The sequence below is a fragment of the Geospiza fortis genome, unplaced genomic scaffold (assembly GCF_000277835.1).
Source record: "Geospiza fortis unplaced genomic scaffold, GeoFor_1.0 scaffold138, whole genome shotgun sequence".
Classification (NCBI taxonomy): Eukaryota; Metazoa; Chordata; class Aves; order Passeriformes; family Thraupidae; genus Geospiza; species Geospiza fortis.
In genome coordinates, this window is record NW_005054307.1 from 1,528,676 (window position 1) to 1,548,497 (window position 19,822).

The 19,822-nt window shown below is 36.1% G+C and overlaps 1 protein-coding gene across 1 annotated transcript in view; it reads left to right on the plus strand.

The window, feature by feature from the left end:
• Positions 1 to 18,468, plus strand: part of MEOX2 (mesenchyme homeobox 2) — a 51,596-nt gene extending 33,128 nt beyond the window's left edge. The window contains exons 2-3 of the mRNA XM_005418549.2: positions 5,259 to 5,431; positions 17,158 to 18,468. Of these exons, the coding sequence (XP_005418606.1) occupies positions 5,259 to 5,431; positions 17,158 to 17,382 (398 nt within the window). The 3' untranslated portion in view covers positions 17,383 to 18,468. The remainder of the gene's footprint in view (positions 1 to 5,258; positions 5,432 to 17,157) is intronic.
• The last annotated feature ends 1,354 nt before the right edge of the window (positions 18,469 to 19,822 follow it).

Genomic DNA, 19,822 nt, shown 5'->3' on the forward strand with positions numbered 1-19,822 from the left:
TACACTTTTTCACTAGGCAAAGTCTTTTAAGAACATTATTTAAATGACTGTGAAGAGAAGGAAAATTATGAAACAAAAATGGATTAATAAAGTCTGCAACATCTGGTGCAAATAACAGAAGGTGCGTCAAAGTAACCATAGACACTTATTTTTTATTTTGTACAAAGATTTTACACAAAAGCAGGGAGAAAGGGTTTAACTTATGAACCTGCAAAGTAAAGAGCAGTGTTTTGGATACAGGGTAAGTTTTCACATTAATTCTGAGCAACTTTGAATTGAAAATTTAGGAAAAAATCCTATAAAATCTTCATAATATTCTGTATTAAATGTCAAAAATGTCTGAAGCTGACTGTTTCTGGGTAAATCTTGCTCTCACACGTAGTTTCTGGCAAAAAAATAGGAACCATATGGAGACCTTTGCACCATCTCCTTGCTACTTTTTCCTTAGTTCACGTTGCTCATATCTCAAAAGAAAAAAGAAAAGTAAGCAAGCATTTTGAATTGAATCACATTTCATTATTTTGTTCTTTTGATTTTTAGAAGGTTTTGTTACATACCAGTTATTTAAATAAATGTCAAAGATTTATGTTTGAAAGAAATATTGTTTCATAAAACATTAAAATACTCATAAGTAGCAAGATTTTTGATTTTAATACTTCACATAGATTGCTTCATTTCAAAGTAGATAGCTATGTAGTGGTTGTTTTCTGCAGACACTTGACCATCATTTATAGGAAGATACGCAATTAAGGACATATAATTTATCCAACTTCACTACAAATTAATAGTGAAATAAATTTAGAAATTGTCTGCTAGTGCTGGGGGCTTTTAAAGGGTAAGTGTTGCAAACTATTGAGCAATAAATGTGAAATTCTTATGGCCTTTTTGTCAAAAATCATTAGTGGTTATTGTCACTATTCACTCTCAGTGTGAATATCAGGATCTGAAAACCTTCTGTAACTACCAATAGAACACTAGCAATCTGATTAAATTTTGAAAATTTTTGTCTGGGGATTTACATTCCTGGTATTAAGTGAATGTTCATTTCTTTTTGAGAAATGAAGGTATGTCAGCTGTTGAACTAATCCAAGAAAAAATAGTTGCTTCTTGCACATTTTACCTTTGATTCTGACCCTAGCTGGTTACTAGCAGATCTTGGTACCATAGGTATCCCCACCAGCCTCTTTCAATGTTCTGTGATCAGTCTTTCTTTTTTCTTAGGCACATATCAAAAGTAAAAACATCAAAATTATCACTGTATAGGAACTTGATCCTGTGTTTGCTTGGAATGCTTCAGCTCTTGATGTAGAGAGAAGGAAATAGGAACTCTGATGGGATAATACAAATGTTGGGATTAAGAACAAACCATTCCTTAAAGTAAAGCAGAAGTAACTTTTGAGGGTGGGGAATAGTGCGATTAGGAATGATTTTTTTAAAAATAAATCTTGAGCTGTTATTAAACTTGGCAAAAATCTTAGTCTTCAAAGATTTGTGGAACAGCCATTTATAACTCTGAATGTCTTTCCAAACAGTACCTTCTTACATCAGTTACCAACAAGTATTTTTGTCTAACAGGAGATTAAAGATGCTGCCTGGAGTTTTTGAAGAGTGATAAAAACAGTTCTAAGAAAAGGCATGACCTGCATCCCTCAAAGCAGTGTTTAACTGCCTACATTACTTGACATCTAAAGAACAAAGGTTTCCAAAAGAGAGACTGATAAGGTACAAATACCTGCATGTAGGCTACATCTTCTGAAAGTGTGCCAGAATTTGTCTGGCAGAAGGTGGAAGACAGACAATATAGATTACTGTATTTTTCATCAAGTGGTTAGTACCATCTGTATGTATTTTATGTGTGCCTTTTGAGAGGCAAGTAGTCTAACTGAGTTCCCCCTAGGCTTTGTTCTCTGCCTCTACACCTACCACTTGGCATAAGATGTAGCCAGTAGAAGAAAACTAAGGTTCTTGGGACCTTTTTCTTGCCTTAGTTGCAACAGCTGCAAAACAGATGTAGGCTGACGTGAGCTCTGCCAAGAATCTCTTCCAAGTCTCCCACCCATTTTCCACCAAAGAGAAGCAAGTCAGGTGATATGAACAGAGTCCTGAAGGTCAGAAAGCGATGGGAGTTCCCAATCTTGGCTTTATAGAGACTGTTAAAAAAACAACAACTGATTAGTAAGCCTAGATTATTTCTCCTTGGAAAATAAAACAACCCAAATTTTAAAACTAAAATTCCACCACGGCAACACTGCAGCAAGCAGGTCAGATGGCAGCAAGAGACTCATGATTACCAAACTAGTACCCACTTCAGTCTCTTTTTAGATATATTTTCAATATCTCAAATGCATTAAGCAAAATACCATTGTCTTGCTGGCCGTATTTTTGTTGAAACAAATTTCCTGGGATTCCAGTTGCTCTGTTGGATTTACCTCAGTATTGAGAGCGAGTCAGCTCTCTGTACCTGTCCCAGGTTTCTGTGTACCTCTCCAACTTCTGCTTTCAGCACTGTTTGAATATACCACGTAGTTTTTAGTGTATTTCAACTACTACAAATCAAATCAATTATATTCTCAAAAACAAACAAAACCCTGCAACTTTTTCACTGTGTCAGTCTGCTGGTGGAATCTTACTGCTGACAAAACTATAGCTGTCAGGCATTTAGAATTCAGCATTGAATTACAGGTAGTATCCAGCAATGGAAGAAATATTTAAATAACCAATAGTCCAAGAATCCTTATATTTGCACAGGATCTATGTGGGCTAACATTGATAGCAGTTCTGAATCCTCTCTATTGGCAAAGATGATGGACATATGCTACTAATGCAGTTATATTCCCCTTTCCTTATCCCAGTATTCCTCCCCTTCCCTTTTAAGCATCCCAAGAACCATTGGCTCTGAATGTTACAAAAAACCATTTGCTGCTGTACAGCAAAGCTGTTTTCTTGATGGAACCATCTTCTTGCAAAAATTGCTCACGTTACAAGTCTCAGTCACTTACAGAGATCAGTGTCTTCCTGGGAGACATTTGGATGGGTACTCCTGAAGTTTTTCCCTTCAAATATTCACAATAGAAGTAGCTACCAAGGTTTTATATCCTTGACCCCTCTTTCTGTTGTGTATCCAGACTTACGTCATCATTTCTAGTATTTTATCTTTGATATGGTATCAGTGTCATATGTAGATACATTACTTTTATTTAAGGACACAACCTCTAGTCTGGAAAGCAGTGAGCCATGGACCTTTCTTACAGCAAGTACTGACATGGGAAGACTTCTTGGATCATGGCCTCACACAGGCACAGGACGACCAGGACAGTTCTAAGAGGACTTTAGAAATTACTTGCATAAAATTAATTTCTGTGTCATGCAGCACATAATGACTATGCACACCCATCTGCTTTCAAACCTGTATGAAACACATCTGGCAGTATAAGAATGATTAGCCAAAATGGTAAGAATAATGATTTAAGTATGTCTCTTCAGTGATTCAATGGAATGGGGATGTAGAGATTTGAGTATTTAAATTCAGGTGATCTACTAGTATTTGCACCTTATAATGGGATCACAGACAGAGAAATTTAAAGGAAAAAAAACCAATGTGCACGTTCCTGAAACAGAAAAACGTGGAGAGAAGTTACAGTGACTCTAGTTTGCCTACTAGTATAAAGGAAGAAATATTAATTTATAGGTGTAAAGTGGTTTTGAAATATCAAGTTTTCTATGTTGAATTTGGAAATAGACCTTGGCCCCACACTATTGTCAATGGGCCTGCCATCTAATGTCCTAAAATCCGTACTGTACTTGTGGCTGAACAACTCCCAGATTCACTCAACAACTTTGGTGTATACACTCAGTCATACAGCCAGCTCTACATTTCACATTTGAAAAAAAGTTCTGTGTGTCATGTCAGCAAAAGCAGAGGTTTGGTGCTATGCAGCCATTATCTTTAAAATATGTTAAATTATTGACTATATCACTGAGTCAAGAATCAACAGTTCTCCTTTAAAAAAAAAGAACAACTCAAAAAACCCCAAAGTTCCCTTCCAAGAAACAAAGTGACTGACAAAAAGTGAAAATATTCTTATACCTTTATAAAATGTAGATTTGAAACCAGGCTCATTGGCCAGTTGGACAGGCTCAGGCATGCTGATGATTCATCTGACACAGAGTCCCAGGGAGGGATTTTTTTTGTGAGCCAGTTCATTTGGATGTTGATGCACGTTTCTATTTAAATCAGCAGCTGAAGTGTGAATTAATCTGTGACATTTTTAAGATGGTTCATGAGGCCAGAATTTGACTAATGATACTTGTACTGATCTCCTGCTAATTTTGGATTTATAGGTGTTGTATCATACCCAAACTTACAAATGTCTGGTCTTTTTTTTCTTCTTCTTTCCTTTTTTTTTTCTTTCCACTCTCTCTTTTTTTTTTTTTTTTGCTTATGGTTTGAACATTCATTTATTTAAGCTGACTTCACTGACTGCAATAGAATGAATGTCACTGAGTTACGGAGTTCAGTAGTTTGGGTCAGGACCAAATATACCTGTTTCTGAGAGTAAAAGGAATTATGAGGGTGATAATAAAACTTTCAGCAAAGCTCCTCTTATCATGGCCAAAGTATCCCTTAGGTAATGAGCATCAGTGGTAGCAAATTTCCTATACTGATATCAGCTATGCCAAAAGGCTCCTACCTGTACCATAGCATGAGCAGGAGATCCCATGGGACATGGGATAGGACCAACTTCCTTTTGACATGTGTTCAGTTTCTTATGCTTTGTCTGTTAGCTTTCCCTGGAAGTGTAGCTGCACTAAACCTTAAAGTGTCTGCTGTAAAACAGCTTTGGCTTACGGTATTAGTGCAATGATAGGGGAGAGAGATTCTTGAAGTATTACTCATTATACAGTAATCAAATGATACACATCCTGTACTGGTTGGATGCACTGAGAATTGCCAGCAGTGGGAAGGAATTCAAGCTTTGCAGAAATTCTTCAGAGAATTGTTAGAAAATGAAACACTGCAAGGTTTTAAGCTAAATTTGATGTGTGTCAATGGAAGCAGCAGCTCAAGTCTGCCAGAATAACTTCTGCTTTCCTGATTTACAGCAAAGGATCCATAGGAATGAAAGCAAGGGTGTGTTTCAGAGAGAAGAAAGTTTGAAAAATGTAACTTTAGCTTGTTGTTGGTTTTGGGCTTGTTTTCTATTTAGCTGTACACTTGTCATTACATTACATCAATTTTTGCCTTTTTTTTTTTTCAGATTCCCAAGAAGGAAACTACAAGACAGAGGTTAACAGTAAACCCAGGAAGGAAAGGACAGCTTTCACCAAGGAGCAAATCAGAGAGCTAGAAGCAGAATTTGCTCATCATAACTATTTGACCAGGCTGAGAAGATATGAGATAGCAGTAAATCTTGACCTCACTGAAAGACAGGTACTGATGAAAAATAATGGACTTTAAATGCCTGCCCAATATGTACCAGTGATTAGTAGCTCCTCACAGTAAAGCTCCTGTTTATAATGCTAATATTAATGTTGATACATCAGATTGAACGTTTTTAGCAAAATTATATACATTTATTATCTCTCTGCTATGAAAATAATTTATACTTTTATATGTACCACTTTCAGATTAATTTCGTCTATTAGGCAGAGATGGAAGATAAAAGTATGAGTGATAGATCTGTTAGATGGGTGCATGTCTTTTCTAATCTGTCCACACTGATGTCATTGAAGAGGGCGTAGGTCCCAAACACTGTATGCACAAGGAATTGGTTTGCCTGTGTGCAACAAATACGAGCAACTTGGTTCAGCCTATTAAGTCTATGCAGTGGCCATTCATGCAGAATTTCTGAACATCCTGTTTCCAGATGGCAGCAAAAATGGGAACGCCAGCAAAACTGGGATACAGGCATTTTAAACCCCTTTATCTTACCCCGCTCTGTGAAAGCAGCGGAGATGATGGAATTTCTTATCACTGTTATTGGTTTCCTGCTCAGAAAACCCTGGTCCAGGAAACACTTCTGCATGTGCTTAAGTTTCATCATGCATGTTGTCACATTGATTTCTAATGGAAATATCCATGTTACACATGTATTAAAGTGTTTCAGGATCTCATCTCTATACAATAAATAGGTAGTGAAGTCACATTTCAAATAATAATGACATCAATGTACACATTTTGAAAATGTGTTTTAGTAAAGAAGTTTAGAATACTGGCCTCAAGTACACAATATCTCATTAAATATTTCCTAGTTTTAATATTAAAATGGAAAGCTTTTTGCCCACTGATAGATAGTCATTCTGCTTTGAAAGCTTCTAGAGAATGGCTGTGCCTTTGAGCTTTTCAAGAAAAATGCAGCAATTTCTTGTTTGATTTGACCATAGTACCAGGTTTCACTAGGGTAATTTTCAGTTACTTAAGTATGGTAGTTACGTTTTTGAAGTACATTATTTTGTATCAAATAATGGATAAAATTTTGCCTTTTTTCATTTCCACTGTCTATGCTATTTAGACTCACACCTGATTTTTGACAGCTAAGGGGAGAAAGAATGAATCCTTGTCTTGGTGACAAAGGTAGAGTCAGCATGAAACTGAACAATGATAAATAAATTTTAAAAATATCTGATGGCAAATTTGACAGGAATCAGTCAGCTGGATATATCTCTATATTTAATAATGGTGAATTTGGCCTAGAATTAAGTGTTGCCCCTAATAAATTCTATATTCTTTTCTTCAAAGATCATGTTGAGTAGTACAATTAAATGAAGAGACAGTTCATTATCCTGAAGGGGATAGTTAATCTAAAAGCATTTAGCATACTGAAAAGGGACAGATAAATATCGAACATTGTTTCTGGAGGAGAAAACACAGTCCAGCTACATAAGTACAGAGAATTTATTTAAGTCATGGCAGTACTTCCTGTTCTCCAGCTGTCACAAAGCATCAGTTTTAAGCATTCTGCAGATTATTGTGGTGATTTCTATAGCATTGTCATTAGTATTTTTAATTGTGTAATCTAATCCTTCTCTGCTTCCCCAGATTATCACAGAATGACAACTGAGCTCCTAGAGATAACTCTCTTCCCTCCTTCCTTCCTTCCTGCCTTCCTGTTTAACACCACCTTAGAAAAGGAAAGCATTAAGATTTTTAGTTTGATACAATCCAGTTCTGTATCTTCCCACAGTAAAATGGTCTGAGAAAAGGAGAAGAAACAACAACAACAACAAAAAAGCATAAAAACCGTATTGTTAATCACAAAGTGAACACTGAGGGGAAATTCTGGACATATTTTTCAGTTTCTGAATCATACTGATTATGTATATTTTAGCCAAGTAATGTTATAAAGTAAAAATGTCTCTTTTAAACCAAATCTATTGTTTTGATAGAAAAATGGTGTAAATAGCACGGATCTGGGTATGAGTTTCCATGGTATATGGCAGACTTCAGAAGCTGAATGCCATAAATCAATAGCTCCTCTTGCATGCTTGTTTTATATCAGTATTCCTCCAGTGACTTAAAAATGTACTTCAGGGTGAGAGTGGTGCGACATGAATACTTCTTTTCTCTCCAGTTAAGAGAGGGAAGTCTCCTCAGGACCTGTCTTTCCATCATTACCAAAATGAATCATTACCCTTGAGCGAGATAACAGCACTTATTTTCATCCTTACTACCGTTATTACTTTTTTTAAACTAGCTGTGCCTACACAGGAGATCATATTTGATACCTACCTTAAACAGGTGCAAAAAGTGTTCTAAAATATGTTGATGGAATTATCTGCCATGCCTCCCCTTTCCCATGACGAAGCATTTTTAGAAGATTGCTGTTTGCAGAACCATTTCTCTTTACTATTTTTCCCAAAGCTGCATTGCAGAGAGTGCAATAGCTGATAGTTCCTTTGTTTGAAAGTAGTAGCAGTTCCTTTGTTTGAAATAAGCGAACACACAAGTGATAGCCTTGATCTCATGTGGTAGACCCCTTGGTGTTGGGAGATTTCTTGGTCTCATGAAACACTGAATTTGCAAGAATTGAAACTTCCTTGAGATAGTACAATGGCAAAATAGTAGCATTGGCTATTGGGCGAAATAATGTGTCTGCTTGGAAAATAGGTTTGAGAGCAGACCTAACCCCTGATGGAATTATTTGTCTAGCATTATTTTTTAGTTAGGATTTTTAAAAGAAGACAAGTGTGTTATTCAGATAAAGAAGAACAACAAAATAATCTGGGGAAAGTATTGCTGGGTCATCTTAAAGCTACAACTTTCAGTTATTCCCCAAGACGTGAGATAAATCATGTAGTCTATTAACTTAAAAAATCTCTATCTTCCTCTTGACTATAGTGATAATTTCTACCATACACCACAGATTAAAAGAGGCACTGACCAACTAACACTTCATAATTACCTTTCTGGTATTTAAACAAGCTGTAGAAAAAAACATATGTCTAACCATATTTAAAAAGCTATACAAGGGTATTAAAGTTTTCTGCAGTCATCAAAGTAAGGCTTCATCTGACTTTTGAAATAACTTACAAGATCAATTCAAACATAAATGACTCATGGAAGGCTATTTCATAAAAAAAGAAAAAAGAAAAAAAAACCCTAACAACATATGGCTCAGGAGAAAGAAGTAATCCTATCACTCCCTAAAAAGGAAACCTGAGTTACAAGACAGGAGGATGACATTAAATAAGTGCTTCAATTGCCTAGATATAAAGAGTGCACTTTGAGAGCATTATAAGCACATCTGGTGGTAGGATGGCTCTATTATGGTATTGTAAGAACTCCAGAAAGATAGGTACATACAATGCTTGCTCCCTCTCCTGTAGAGTGCACTCACAATCCCAGATCAGCCAGCAGTTAATAATTTTCAGCTGACAGGCCTCTATTATATTTTGAAGAGCTACTTAGACTAAAAACTATCTGAGTTCCCTAGATATTTGTAACCTTGACAAAGGCATTCTTGGCTTTTTTGTACCTCCAGATAAACTTGGAGATGGTTCCATGCAGACTTTTTAATATCTCACCGTGGGATGAGGGGAGGAAGCAGCTGCAGCGGGGTATCAGAGGAGTGGCAAAATGGACATTTTTACAGAGCTGATCCTGCCAAATATAGAAAGAGTAGGAGATCTTTCCATCTCGCAAGATCTTTTTGCATGGAGCTAATCAAAAGAGTAATGTTGCAGTTCTTCAGGCTAGCTAAGGTTACCGGAATAAACAGTCCAAATGTGTAATGCTTCAGTTTGCCAACACAAACGGAAAATCCCACCTAGCCAGATTAAATTCTGCTGATGGCAACGACAGCTTTATTTCTTCTCAACTTTAATTTCCAATATCTGCCTAGAAGCTACCAATCATTTATTAAAAGCCTAAAACCATTGATTTTGCATAGGCAAAGGACAAAATTTTGTCCAAGTGAAGAATACTTTTGTATCAAGTGTTTGACTTCCATGCATGTGGTACCAACATGGAATGAGTCACAAAGAAAGAAGCTTTGTGATGCCTTTTTCCTGCCAGAAATGGAAACAAGCAGCCCTATTATTTAAATTATACTTTGGTATAGTACCATAACCCATGCTGTAGCACTGCATTGTTAAGATCATGCAAATGCTACATGAAGCTTTCTCCAGACCTGGTTACCTCAAAACTTCATCACAAGTGAGTTGATTAAAATACTTCTCAGCATTACAAAGGTAAAGGGAGGCTAATCACTGCATTTCTTAGACTTCACTGGTAAGGTAAGAGTAGCTTCACTTGGTCACCCAGGCAAGAAAACAGGAGTTCAACATTCCTCCATCATATGTTTGTTCTGTACAGCCTCTGGAAGTGTTAATGTCTCTTCATGCATTAAATGGCATGACTAATTTTCTACTTTAGGAAGCTAGTTTTCTGAGGTTAGGTGGTGAATATTTTCAAACAAAAATCAAACAAAAATCAATCTGTATTGATAGGACAGGCTTGACCATATCAGTCTGTCATGCTGTCACATCTTTGAAAGGCAGCTGCTCATTCCACACTTCCATGTGTTAAGCACACTCTATCCACACTATATAATGAGTCTGTGTGGCTTGAAATCCTTTAGATTTTTTTTTTATTTAAAGTAACACTCTTAATAAAATAAAACCTTGATATTTGTCTTGAGCAATATAAATACCAGCAGTAAGAGTTACTGTGCTACCTCTGTTCTTTCTCAGGAAAGAATTCAGCTAGAAAACTTAGTTATAATTAGTGCATAATTTTGATTTGTGCAAAAATTATTTTTAAAAAATTACATGGCAAAAATTCAATCAGCATATTTAATTTGCAGTATTGATTGAATTCAAACAAGAAATTCATATGCAATATCCAAGAACTTCAAGCTGTTAGTTGTGAATGGACCCTACACCTGCAGAGGAACCCTGTGAGGTTCTGGGTGGAGAGAACCTTTAGGTACTATATATAGCAAAGGAATGGATGAAAGTATGCTCTAAAAAGATATATTACAGGAGAATAAGGTAGAGGGAACTTAAGCAGCAGCTCAACAGATTGCCTTTCTTTGCCTTTAACCAAAAAAAGGAAAGACTAATTTTACAGAAAAATATATCCTTAGATTATGTAAAACAAGTCACTAGGAGGAAGGTGCCTGAAATAGTGTTTGTCTTTCTGCTTAAGATATGTTAACTGCAAAATCTACTTCAGAGAGGTTTTGATTCAGGAGGATTAGCTGTTCGATCATGAAAGCAATTTTGAAGACCATTGGTGGAGAAGGCAACTGTTCTTTGGATAGAGTAGAGGGAGGTCAACTGAGTGCTCCCAAAGACTTTTGAAACTGGAATGAAGTATTGTTATCACTGCTGTCCTCTGAAATATAATGTCTATTCCATCCCTGTTTAAACGTGGGAGGTAGAAAGGAGAATGTATCACCTAAGCAGTACCAAAATCTCAACTGACTTTTATGTAGTGATAAACCAGAACTCACTCCTACACCTTCCTGGGTGCCAAAAGCTCCAGCTGTCCTTTGTGCACCTGCCAAAACCTCCCCTTTTTCTCAGCAGCTGCTGCAAAGTACTTGTACACATTCAGTGTAAAGTTCTGTAATGTAACATGAAGCAGATCATTTAAAATAAGTGAGCAGGTGACTTAAGTACTTTTAATCACAAGGTTCTGGTACCACTCCTTAATTTCCAAAGATAATTCCATTTTCTTCAAGTGATGGATCTTGGTAATATTTTATAATAACTAAGAAGACATTGAATACTAAGATTTATTTAAATTCGTTTTAATCTCTAAAATATATTTTATATTTTTATGAGAATGTCTTTGGAATAGAAAATGGAATTCCTTCAAGTTATATTCTATGAGCACTTACATTTATTCGTAGGTTGTACACTTCTATTTACTCCTATAAGTTTCTGAATAAACTATCATGAAAATATTATCTGTATGCATGCAAAAAAGGCAAGCTTCAGCTGTAGAACACCAGGGATTTCTGTAAATTTCAGGAGTTTGACTTTCCTTAAAACTTGGCAGCATAAATGTACTATCTAAAAATAACAGGAATGTTTTCAAGGCCAAAGAAAGTTTAGAAGTAAACCTAATTTTTGTTTTCTAATTTCAAAAACTCAGAGTTTTTTTTTGTTATTTATATGTATGTCTGTATCAGAGGAAAGTAAATTGAAAGATTTAAAAATAATAAATGTAAATGGATAACAGCTGACCAAGGCAGAATGCTTTAAAGGCTTGATAATTTGGTCTTCATGACATATCATTTAGGTATATTAAAACATGGAATTTAGGATACTGACTGCAAAGACTCTTGCTTAGAAATATGGATTCCCTTAAAGCAAAAGAATATCTACAACTGGCACAGCACTCTTTTTTTCTAATTTTTAAGGCTCTCTAGATATCAGGCCTCAAATTTTAATCTTGTTTGGGACTCATGCCACTAAAACCTGGAATAGAAAACTGGATTTTAGGAAAGAATTTTTCATTTCCAGAAAATAGCTTTTATAAAAAGAAAGTATTTTTTCTTAAAATAAGAAAGGGAGCCGATAGTAGAACTAGGATAGTTTGAATTCAGTCATTACTTTTTCATTCAATTATTCTCAAAGTTAACATGACTGAAAGGCTCTGCTGAAGAAGGAGCATTAAATCAGAAGTTTAGGAAATATTTACGTTGTTGATGTCCACATAAGGAAGTTATATTAAAGACACACATCCAACACAGCCCATCATGTGGTCCTTAAGACTAATAAGGACCTATTTATCATAAGTATGTAATAATTATTTTAGCAATGTAGACACTAACAATGTCAACCTCATTGTTTTGACTCCCCTCCTATGATTCCTACAGAGCAGACCTTAAAATAAATTGGTCACAGCAAAACATTTATCTTGTAGATCAGGAGATACGCGATGAGAAATAATTTACTCATATCTAAAGTAACAGTCTAATCATCAGATGTGGAGATGCAGATGCTAAACAACTTGTTGACTAAGGGAAAAGAAACAGGGCTTTCGTGCCAGTAAGCAGATGTGCTCAATAGACTGCCTCATAAGCGCTGATTTAGAAACAGCTGTTAATGCTACCATCATCTTTAATACAGCTCATTTCCCGCCACTTCCTTTGTTTCTGTGCATACACATGCTTGCTCCATACAGTCAAGTTGTGCTAGTCAAAGGGTGGAGACGAGGGAGTGCATTGCAATAAACAGTAGGCAATCAGGACTTGATTCTGGGAGGTGGTGAGCACGCTCAGACCCTGCTGGGGCTAACTTAGACTTGAAAAATAGCATTAAAAGCTCTGTAAATCTTATTAAGTTTGTCACAGTAGATCTTTAAACTTTCTTAAAGAACATAAATTTTTGCAAAAGTTGTGAATGTTACTACTAGTTCTTTCACTGGGGGAAATTTCAAAAATTTTAAAAGTTCATTTCAGCAAGGATTTTTTCTCTCTATTTTTATTTCAATTTTTCTTTATTTTTCTTTCAGTCATTCAGTCACTCTCTGTCACTCTTGATCTATTCTATTCTATTCTATTCTGCTCTATTCTATTCTACTTCTTTTATTTTCTGTCTTCTTTCTTTGTCCTCCCTCCTTTATGTTTCTCAGGGATTATGTTTTGATTCATGTTATATGCATGAAGATTTAAATGAGTTGTGTGTTTAAAAAGCATTCTTTTCCATGAACCAAGATAAACTAATGCTCTGAATTACTTCACACAAAGTTTGCTTCATTTCCTTTCCATTACCAAAATATCAATAGATCACATATCAGTAACAATTATACCCTCTATAACTGACCTTCAGTTCCAAAGGAAGTTCAGAATTCCAATATCTAAATTTGATCTCTAGAGGAAATAACAAGTGAAGTACCTGTCTCATATTATTAGCACAGGAGCATTAAGGTCTTCATTTAGAGTCTGTTGAGCTGTATGAAAAAAGTCACATTGATATTAGTGTACTTTGGATCAGATCAAAAGTAGACTTCAATACTTCATAATGGAGGACATAAAGAAATATATATTAAAAATATTTTGTGTATGTATAATGCATTCCCTTATATAAGAACCCTGCAGTACATTAGCACAGCAAAAGGCATCAAAATAAACTCACAAAATTTTCAATGACAAACTTGACTATAATTGATTTCTAGCTTTTGAGAATAACCTTTGACATACCAAAAAAGCAATTGCTTATTTTATATTCTGTAAGTAAATCAGATGCAGTTTATTTAAAGTAATGAACAAAAAACCCCTCCCCCCCACTTTTTAACATTGCTACCATTTTCTCTTTATGGGAAGGCTATATGTTCATCAGTAGTATATTTTCTCCTGAGAGATTGTCAGGGTTACTTTCTTCCTTCTACACTCAAAAGAGTGCATGCAAAGGGAGCTGGAGCAATTTCAGCCTAACTTTCCCAAAATGCCATGTTTCCCATACAATGGGTCTACCTGCAGACATAACATTACATGCTGAATCCTTGGAGGAATAGGCAAATGTATCCTGCACTCATCCTTGAAAAGGGAAGTCTTCATCCCTTAATTGATTTATATCAACTAATATGCAGATGCTGACCTCTACTAATCCCTGGTGGAGGCACTTTAAGGCATAATTTTATGAGTTGATTTGAAGGTTGGTGATCTGAATGAAGAAGTACTCCCCAGCCTGGATTCAGTTACTTATTACCTGGAGCTGGGGTTAATCTTTTGGGTTTAATGCTTAAGGAGACAGACTCCTCTCAACTCTGCTGTTGTCAAGTGGCCTGAATTATAACAAGCAGAACCAAAATGTATTGTCATAAAAAATGAAAACCAGAATAAGTTATTAAATTACAGTAGAAAACAGTCAAAAAATGTCAGTTTAGCAGATGTGAGAATTAGTTTTGTCTGTGAGAGAACAGAAATGAGCACCTGTAACAGAAGCCAGGCAGTAATCATCCTGTTCACTCCTGTCCAATCCAGGACAGTGTCTGACTGGTCACAAGGGTATTAGCTTCAGGTTGTCAAGTATTCACAAATGAACTGACCACATTCAGAATGCCTGGATGTCTCTTATTCCAGTAAGTTAAAGTAGGTTGCATGTGACGGTGGTCACAAGGGTTTTCAGGTGAAGTGAGAGACGAGAACGTTGAGTCCATGATTAGAAGGCTTGATTTATTATTTTATTATATATATATATATATTATATTATACTAAAAAGAAAAAGAAGGAAAGGTTTCTGGAAGCTAGCTAAGCTAAGAATAGAATAGAAAGAATGATAACAAAAGCAGCTGTCTCTGCCCGAGCCAGAGAGCCAGCTCTGCCGTGACTGGTCACTGAACCAAAACTTCCACACCAGACCAATCACGGATCCACCTGTTGCATTCCACAGCAGCAGAAAATTATTGTTTACATTTTGTCTCTGAGGCCTCAGCTCCTCAGAAGGGAAAAAATCCTAAAGAAAGGATTTTTAGTGAAAGGGATGTCTGCAACAGTTGCATCCAGGCTGTGCACTGAAACCTTTACTTCAAATGCATTATTGTCATTTTTCTTGAAACCATGTTTTCTATACATTATTATTACTCTCTTCTAGGCTTTGAGTGATGTGCATTGTTCTGTGAATGTTCAAGGACATAAAAATATCCAGAGAATTGCTTGGACCTTTTAATAATTACTCCAATCCTGTAATTTTTTCTTACCAAAGAAAAATGGCTTGGCCCTTATTTCATAAGAAGTGGGATAATATCTTGTGATAATGGCTCCAATACAAAGTGTATTATTTTTGATGCTCAGATAATGATTGCAGTTGTATCTACTGCACTACCTGGTACAAGTAGAGCAGTGCCTTTTGCAAGGGAAACTTCATTGTTAAAAAAACCCTCAAAAATGAAACAAAATATTATCACTTCTCCCAGAAAGCTGCCAATGCTGTACCCTTTTGAAGATGTTGTTTCCAGGGACACTTCTGATACCAGTTCTGAGTATGGTAATTTCCAATATCACAGCAGCCAGTAATAAATACCTTCCCTTTTACACTTTTTCACTTGGCAAGCTAGGTTTCTTTGGCTTTGATGAGCTAACTAGAGGAAAAGATGTGCTCTGCTTCAAGGCTCTTAACTAACCTGGAATCATTTTTCTCTGTTCCCAAGTGATTTGCTTTAACAGCTCACTTTGGCTTTAACAGGAATATAGAGTATTAAAAAAATAAATAACCTCTCTTCCTTCCTAGATACATATACAAAGAGTGTGACACTATCAATCACTTCAATTGTAGTAAAATTTTAATGTAAAATTCAAAGCAATAGTAAAGGTCAAAAACTGTGAGGTTTCCTGGTTGTGTAAGACAGATTCAGCAAAACAGCATTTTTGTGGCTCTATTACTCATGTTGTACAATATGTCCTGCTGTGCCTGTTGCTTGCTGATTCTTTTAAAACTCTGAAACACATTCTGCTAAACACAACAGAGGATATACTAGCATTGCAAGCTTTCTTGCTTTTTTCCCAAGTTAAATGTTGCAGGCAGTGTTTATTTTTCTGTGGAACCTCCATCTGAAGAGCTGCTCACACACACACACACACACACATACACACACACACATGAGATTTTTCAGCAACATTAATTGTAAGTGAATCAAACCGAACAATATTCTATTCATACTGTTCTCAGTGACAGTACTTGAAGCTGATCTGAAATCAGCCTTTAATCTGGTCTAATATATTTGACAGCTGCTATGCACATCTTTTTTTTCTTTACTTTTCTTTTGGCTATAGAAAAATATTGTGGTTTGCAGTGCAAATAATTTAGGTTTACTTTTCCCTCATATATTTCCATACAGAGATGGGGAGGAGCGGAAATGAGTTTCAGCTGGCATAAAATCTTGGGGTTTAATATGACTTAAACACAGATACATTTTTAGTCTTCCATGTTATGAATTTCTTTTTCATTCTTATCTGAAATTATTTGCTAATTTTGACTCAATTTATAAATGCCTTGCCTTCTGACTTTGGGAGCATTTATTTGTCTAAAAATTTGACCAGGGTCTATGGTTAAATGCAGCAGAATAAAGGATCAGTTGACTAGAATAATTTGAATACATTTGTGAAATAGGGAAGTCTTAAGCTCTTATAGTAAGAAATGGTCTTTCAGATACTTCAGCAAGTTTAAAAAAAAAGGCACCTTTAAAGTGCTGCACCTGAAACTCATCACCAGCTTACAGAAACAAAGAAGAAAGCAATGCCAAATTTCAGGCAAGTTGTTTTGCAGAGTAACTACCGTCTGATGAAGGGTTCTCTGTTACTCAAAATGTATGTCCTTTTGCACAGTGTCTTGATGGGAAACATTTTGACTTTGTTTCTCTCTCTCACAAATGGCATTAATATGTTTTTCAAGAGTATGTGATCTTTTTAATGTTTTCTAAAGGGCTCGGAGATGTTCCTACAGAACTGTCTGTAGCAGAGAGCCCAACTGTCTTCTTAAGAGTAGCCCCTTTTCCTCCCTTGCCGTCATTATCCCCAGTGTTCACATCCTATCCAAAACCGAATTGCCTGCTCTTCAGGGAAAGCTTGCTAAGCTCTTTACCATCCAGACAGAAAGACACATTAGAAAAATACAATCCCCAAGTGCTGCGCTAGAGGTAGAAAGTTCATTTTTACCTTCAGTGACCCCATCTTTATTTTCTTGTTTTGTCTTTCTTCTGTGAAGGTAAAAGTTTGGTTCCAGAACAGACGGATGAAGTGGAAGCGTGTAAAAGGGGGCCAGCAAGGGGCAGCAGCCCGGGAGAAGGAACTGGTGAATGTGAAAAAGGGCACGCTGCTCCCCTCCGAGCTCTCCGGCATCGGCGCCGCCGGCCTCCAGCACACGGGGGACTCTCTAGCCAACGACGACAGCCATGACAGCGACCACAGCTCAGAGCACGCACACTTATGATACACAGAGAGCGCTCCCGCTCCGTTCTCAGGAAAGATGCTTTGCTGGCAAGCCTTACACAGGCATCGTTTACTTATGCAAGTGACTCTGGCGGTGATCTTTAAAGTTGTTATGGAAAATTCAGGCTTATTGTGTCTGCTTTTCTCGATTCTTAGATGGTTTACAGTAAGTGCCATGTCTTAAAGGTGCCTCAAGAGTGGAGAAGTGGAAGACAAACTTACTTTGAACATTCCAGATTTGTTTGTCGTTTTTATGACAGCGGGCAGGTATTTTTGCTTAAGCTTGCACTGAAAATTACATTGCTCTCAAAGACGTTATATTCTGAAAACCACAGTGCCACAAAATCACTATCTAGTGGATAAGAAATGTATTTTAACTCTGTATATATTTACCTTACAGCATTTTCCTGTCTTCACTAATTTTTAGCAATGCATTCATATTAGCTGATGGCAATAGTCACTCATGACAATAAATGGCTTTTTGTCTCTATATCTTTGTTTTGTTTTACCAAAGACATACAATACATGCAGATACTTTTGTTCAAGTAGAGAACAATACAATAGTATCTGCTAGGACACATCCTTGTATGACAGACAAAACAAACCTTATGTTGCATTTACTATCAACTGCTGCTAATAGGGTATTATTAAATTTACCTAGCTCCTCAATTCTTCCTATCTTATAACTGCAAAAGGTGATTTTTACAATCATAAGGATAGTCCAGTAACCTGCCAAAAATGTCATGTTCCACTCATGCTCGGTGGAAATTCTCCAAAGGATTATTTGTCTCTACTCTGTCATAATTGAGTACATTGATAAATGCTGAAACTCTGCAGAAATGTTGTTGCTTCATGTTCAGTTTGAAAAAACAGCAGATAAACTGAAAGCTATTATCAACTGCTTATGTTGGTAGGAATCAAAATATGAAGGTAACTCTATATTGTGTCCCACGTGTAAAATCAAGACATATTTTCTGTTATAAGCTTTTGTGTACATACAGGCAAATACCAAACCCCAAAATTTAATGCAAACTATTGATTGTACTTTGTAAAGAAATATGTTTAATAAATAATCCTTTTTAAATAACTCTGGTCTCTCTACAGTGATTTCATAGGACTCTAAAAGTGATTTTTGCCTAAGCAGCTCTGTCTCTTTTTGTGTCTTTTGGAACTTTGTCTGGGGACAACACAAAGCTGTTTTCAAATTTAGACTTTTTATCTTGGACAAACCTTCCATCTTGATCCATTTGGGAAACTCTTTCCTTTAGCAGGAAAAATTTAACTAGCAGCTAACGATGTCTTCGGCCAAAACCAACAAGAGTTTGTTCCATCATTTTTCCATATTTAAAGCAAATGTAAAGGGTTATTTTGTAGAACTTGTTGAAATGGATGAAAGGCAATAAATTTAAGGAACAGATGCATACTTAGATTAATCATACCTTTGTTCAATAAAGTTGTTTAATATAAAAACTCAAAGCATCTCCCCAAGAATTCAGAGATTAATTGGACTGGGTAGTGTGATAGAAGGAAGTGGGTGAAAAAAAGAGGGAGCAAGAAATGTGCACATCCTAGCAGGTACTTGTGGGCATTCACTGAAACTCTGCTATGTGGAGCAGTAGGGCATCATGAAAATTAAATGCAATCAAGAAATCTGTGTCTATTTCCCAAATCCTTTCCACTGAAAGTTTGATCTTTCTTGCACATTAATGGTTGTCTTGACCATTTTAGTTTAAAATATCCAAGCAATGGGTAATTAATTTCTTAAAAGACTTCAGAGCATCTTATTGATTCCAGCACTTGAGGGGCTTTGCATTTTTTTCTCAGTTCTTTTTCAAATGTCTTTGTCATACGAAAGTGCTGAGAACAGGAATGGGATAAAGAGAAGTAAGCTAACTATTGTGAACACTTACATTTTTGATTTTATGTCTGGGTGGGAAAGGTTTTTGAGTTTTGCAGGGATTATCAGAACAGAAAAAAATTACAGTGATTCATACCAAAGCTTTTTACTCTTGGCTATTTTTTCCTTCCCCTTAAATGAAATATAACTACATTACAAAATGAAAAATTACAATGGAAAGTTGAAAATAAGTATCTTTAATTTTCAAATAACACTTAACCACAGAGATTTAGTCAAATAGAATGTGACTTGTTTTGCTAGTAAAGAGGAGAGAAGATGTTTTCCAATACTGTTGGCCAAAAATACCTTTCAAGGTTTTGCAGAATTGTTTCGTGCTGTCATTCATGAAAAAATTACAACTGCCTCTGAAAAAAGATCAATCAAGTTTGAGCTGACACTTTACAAAACAAATGGATTTGCTTTATTTACATTACCTGAAATCCACCAATATGTTCCTAGCCCAAGGCATTTTGCAAGGTGTGTTACTCTGTTAGTGGCACAGGGATTGGACTGGGTTACTTGCCGTGGAGAAGCAGCCAGCTCT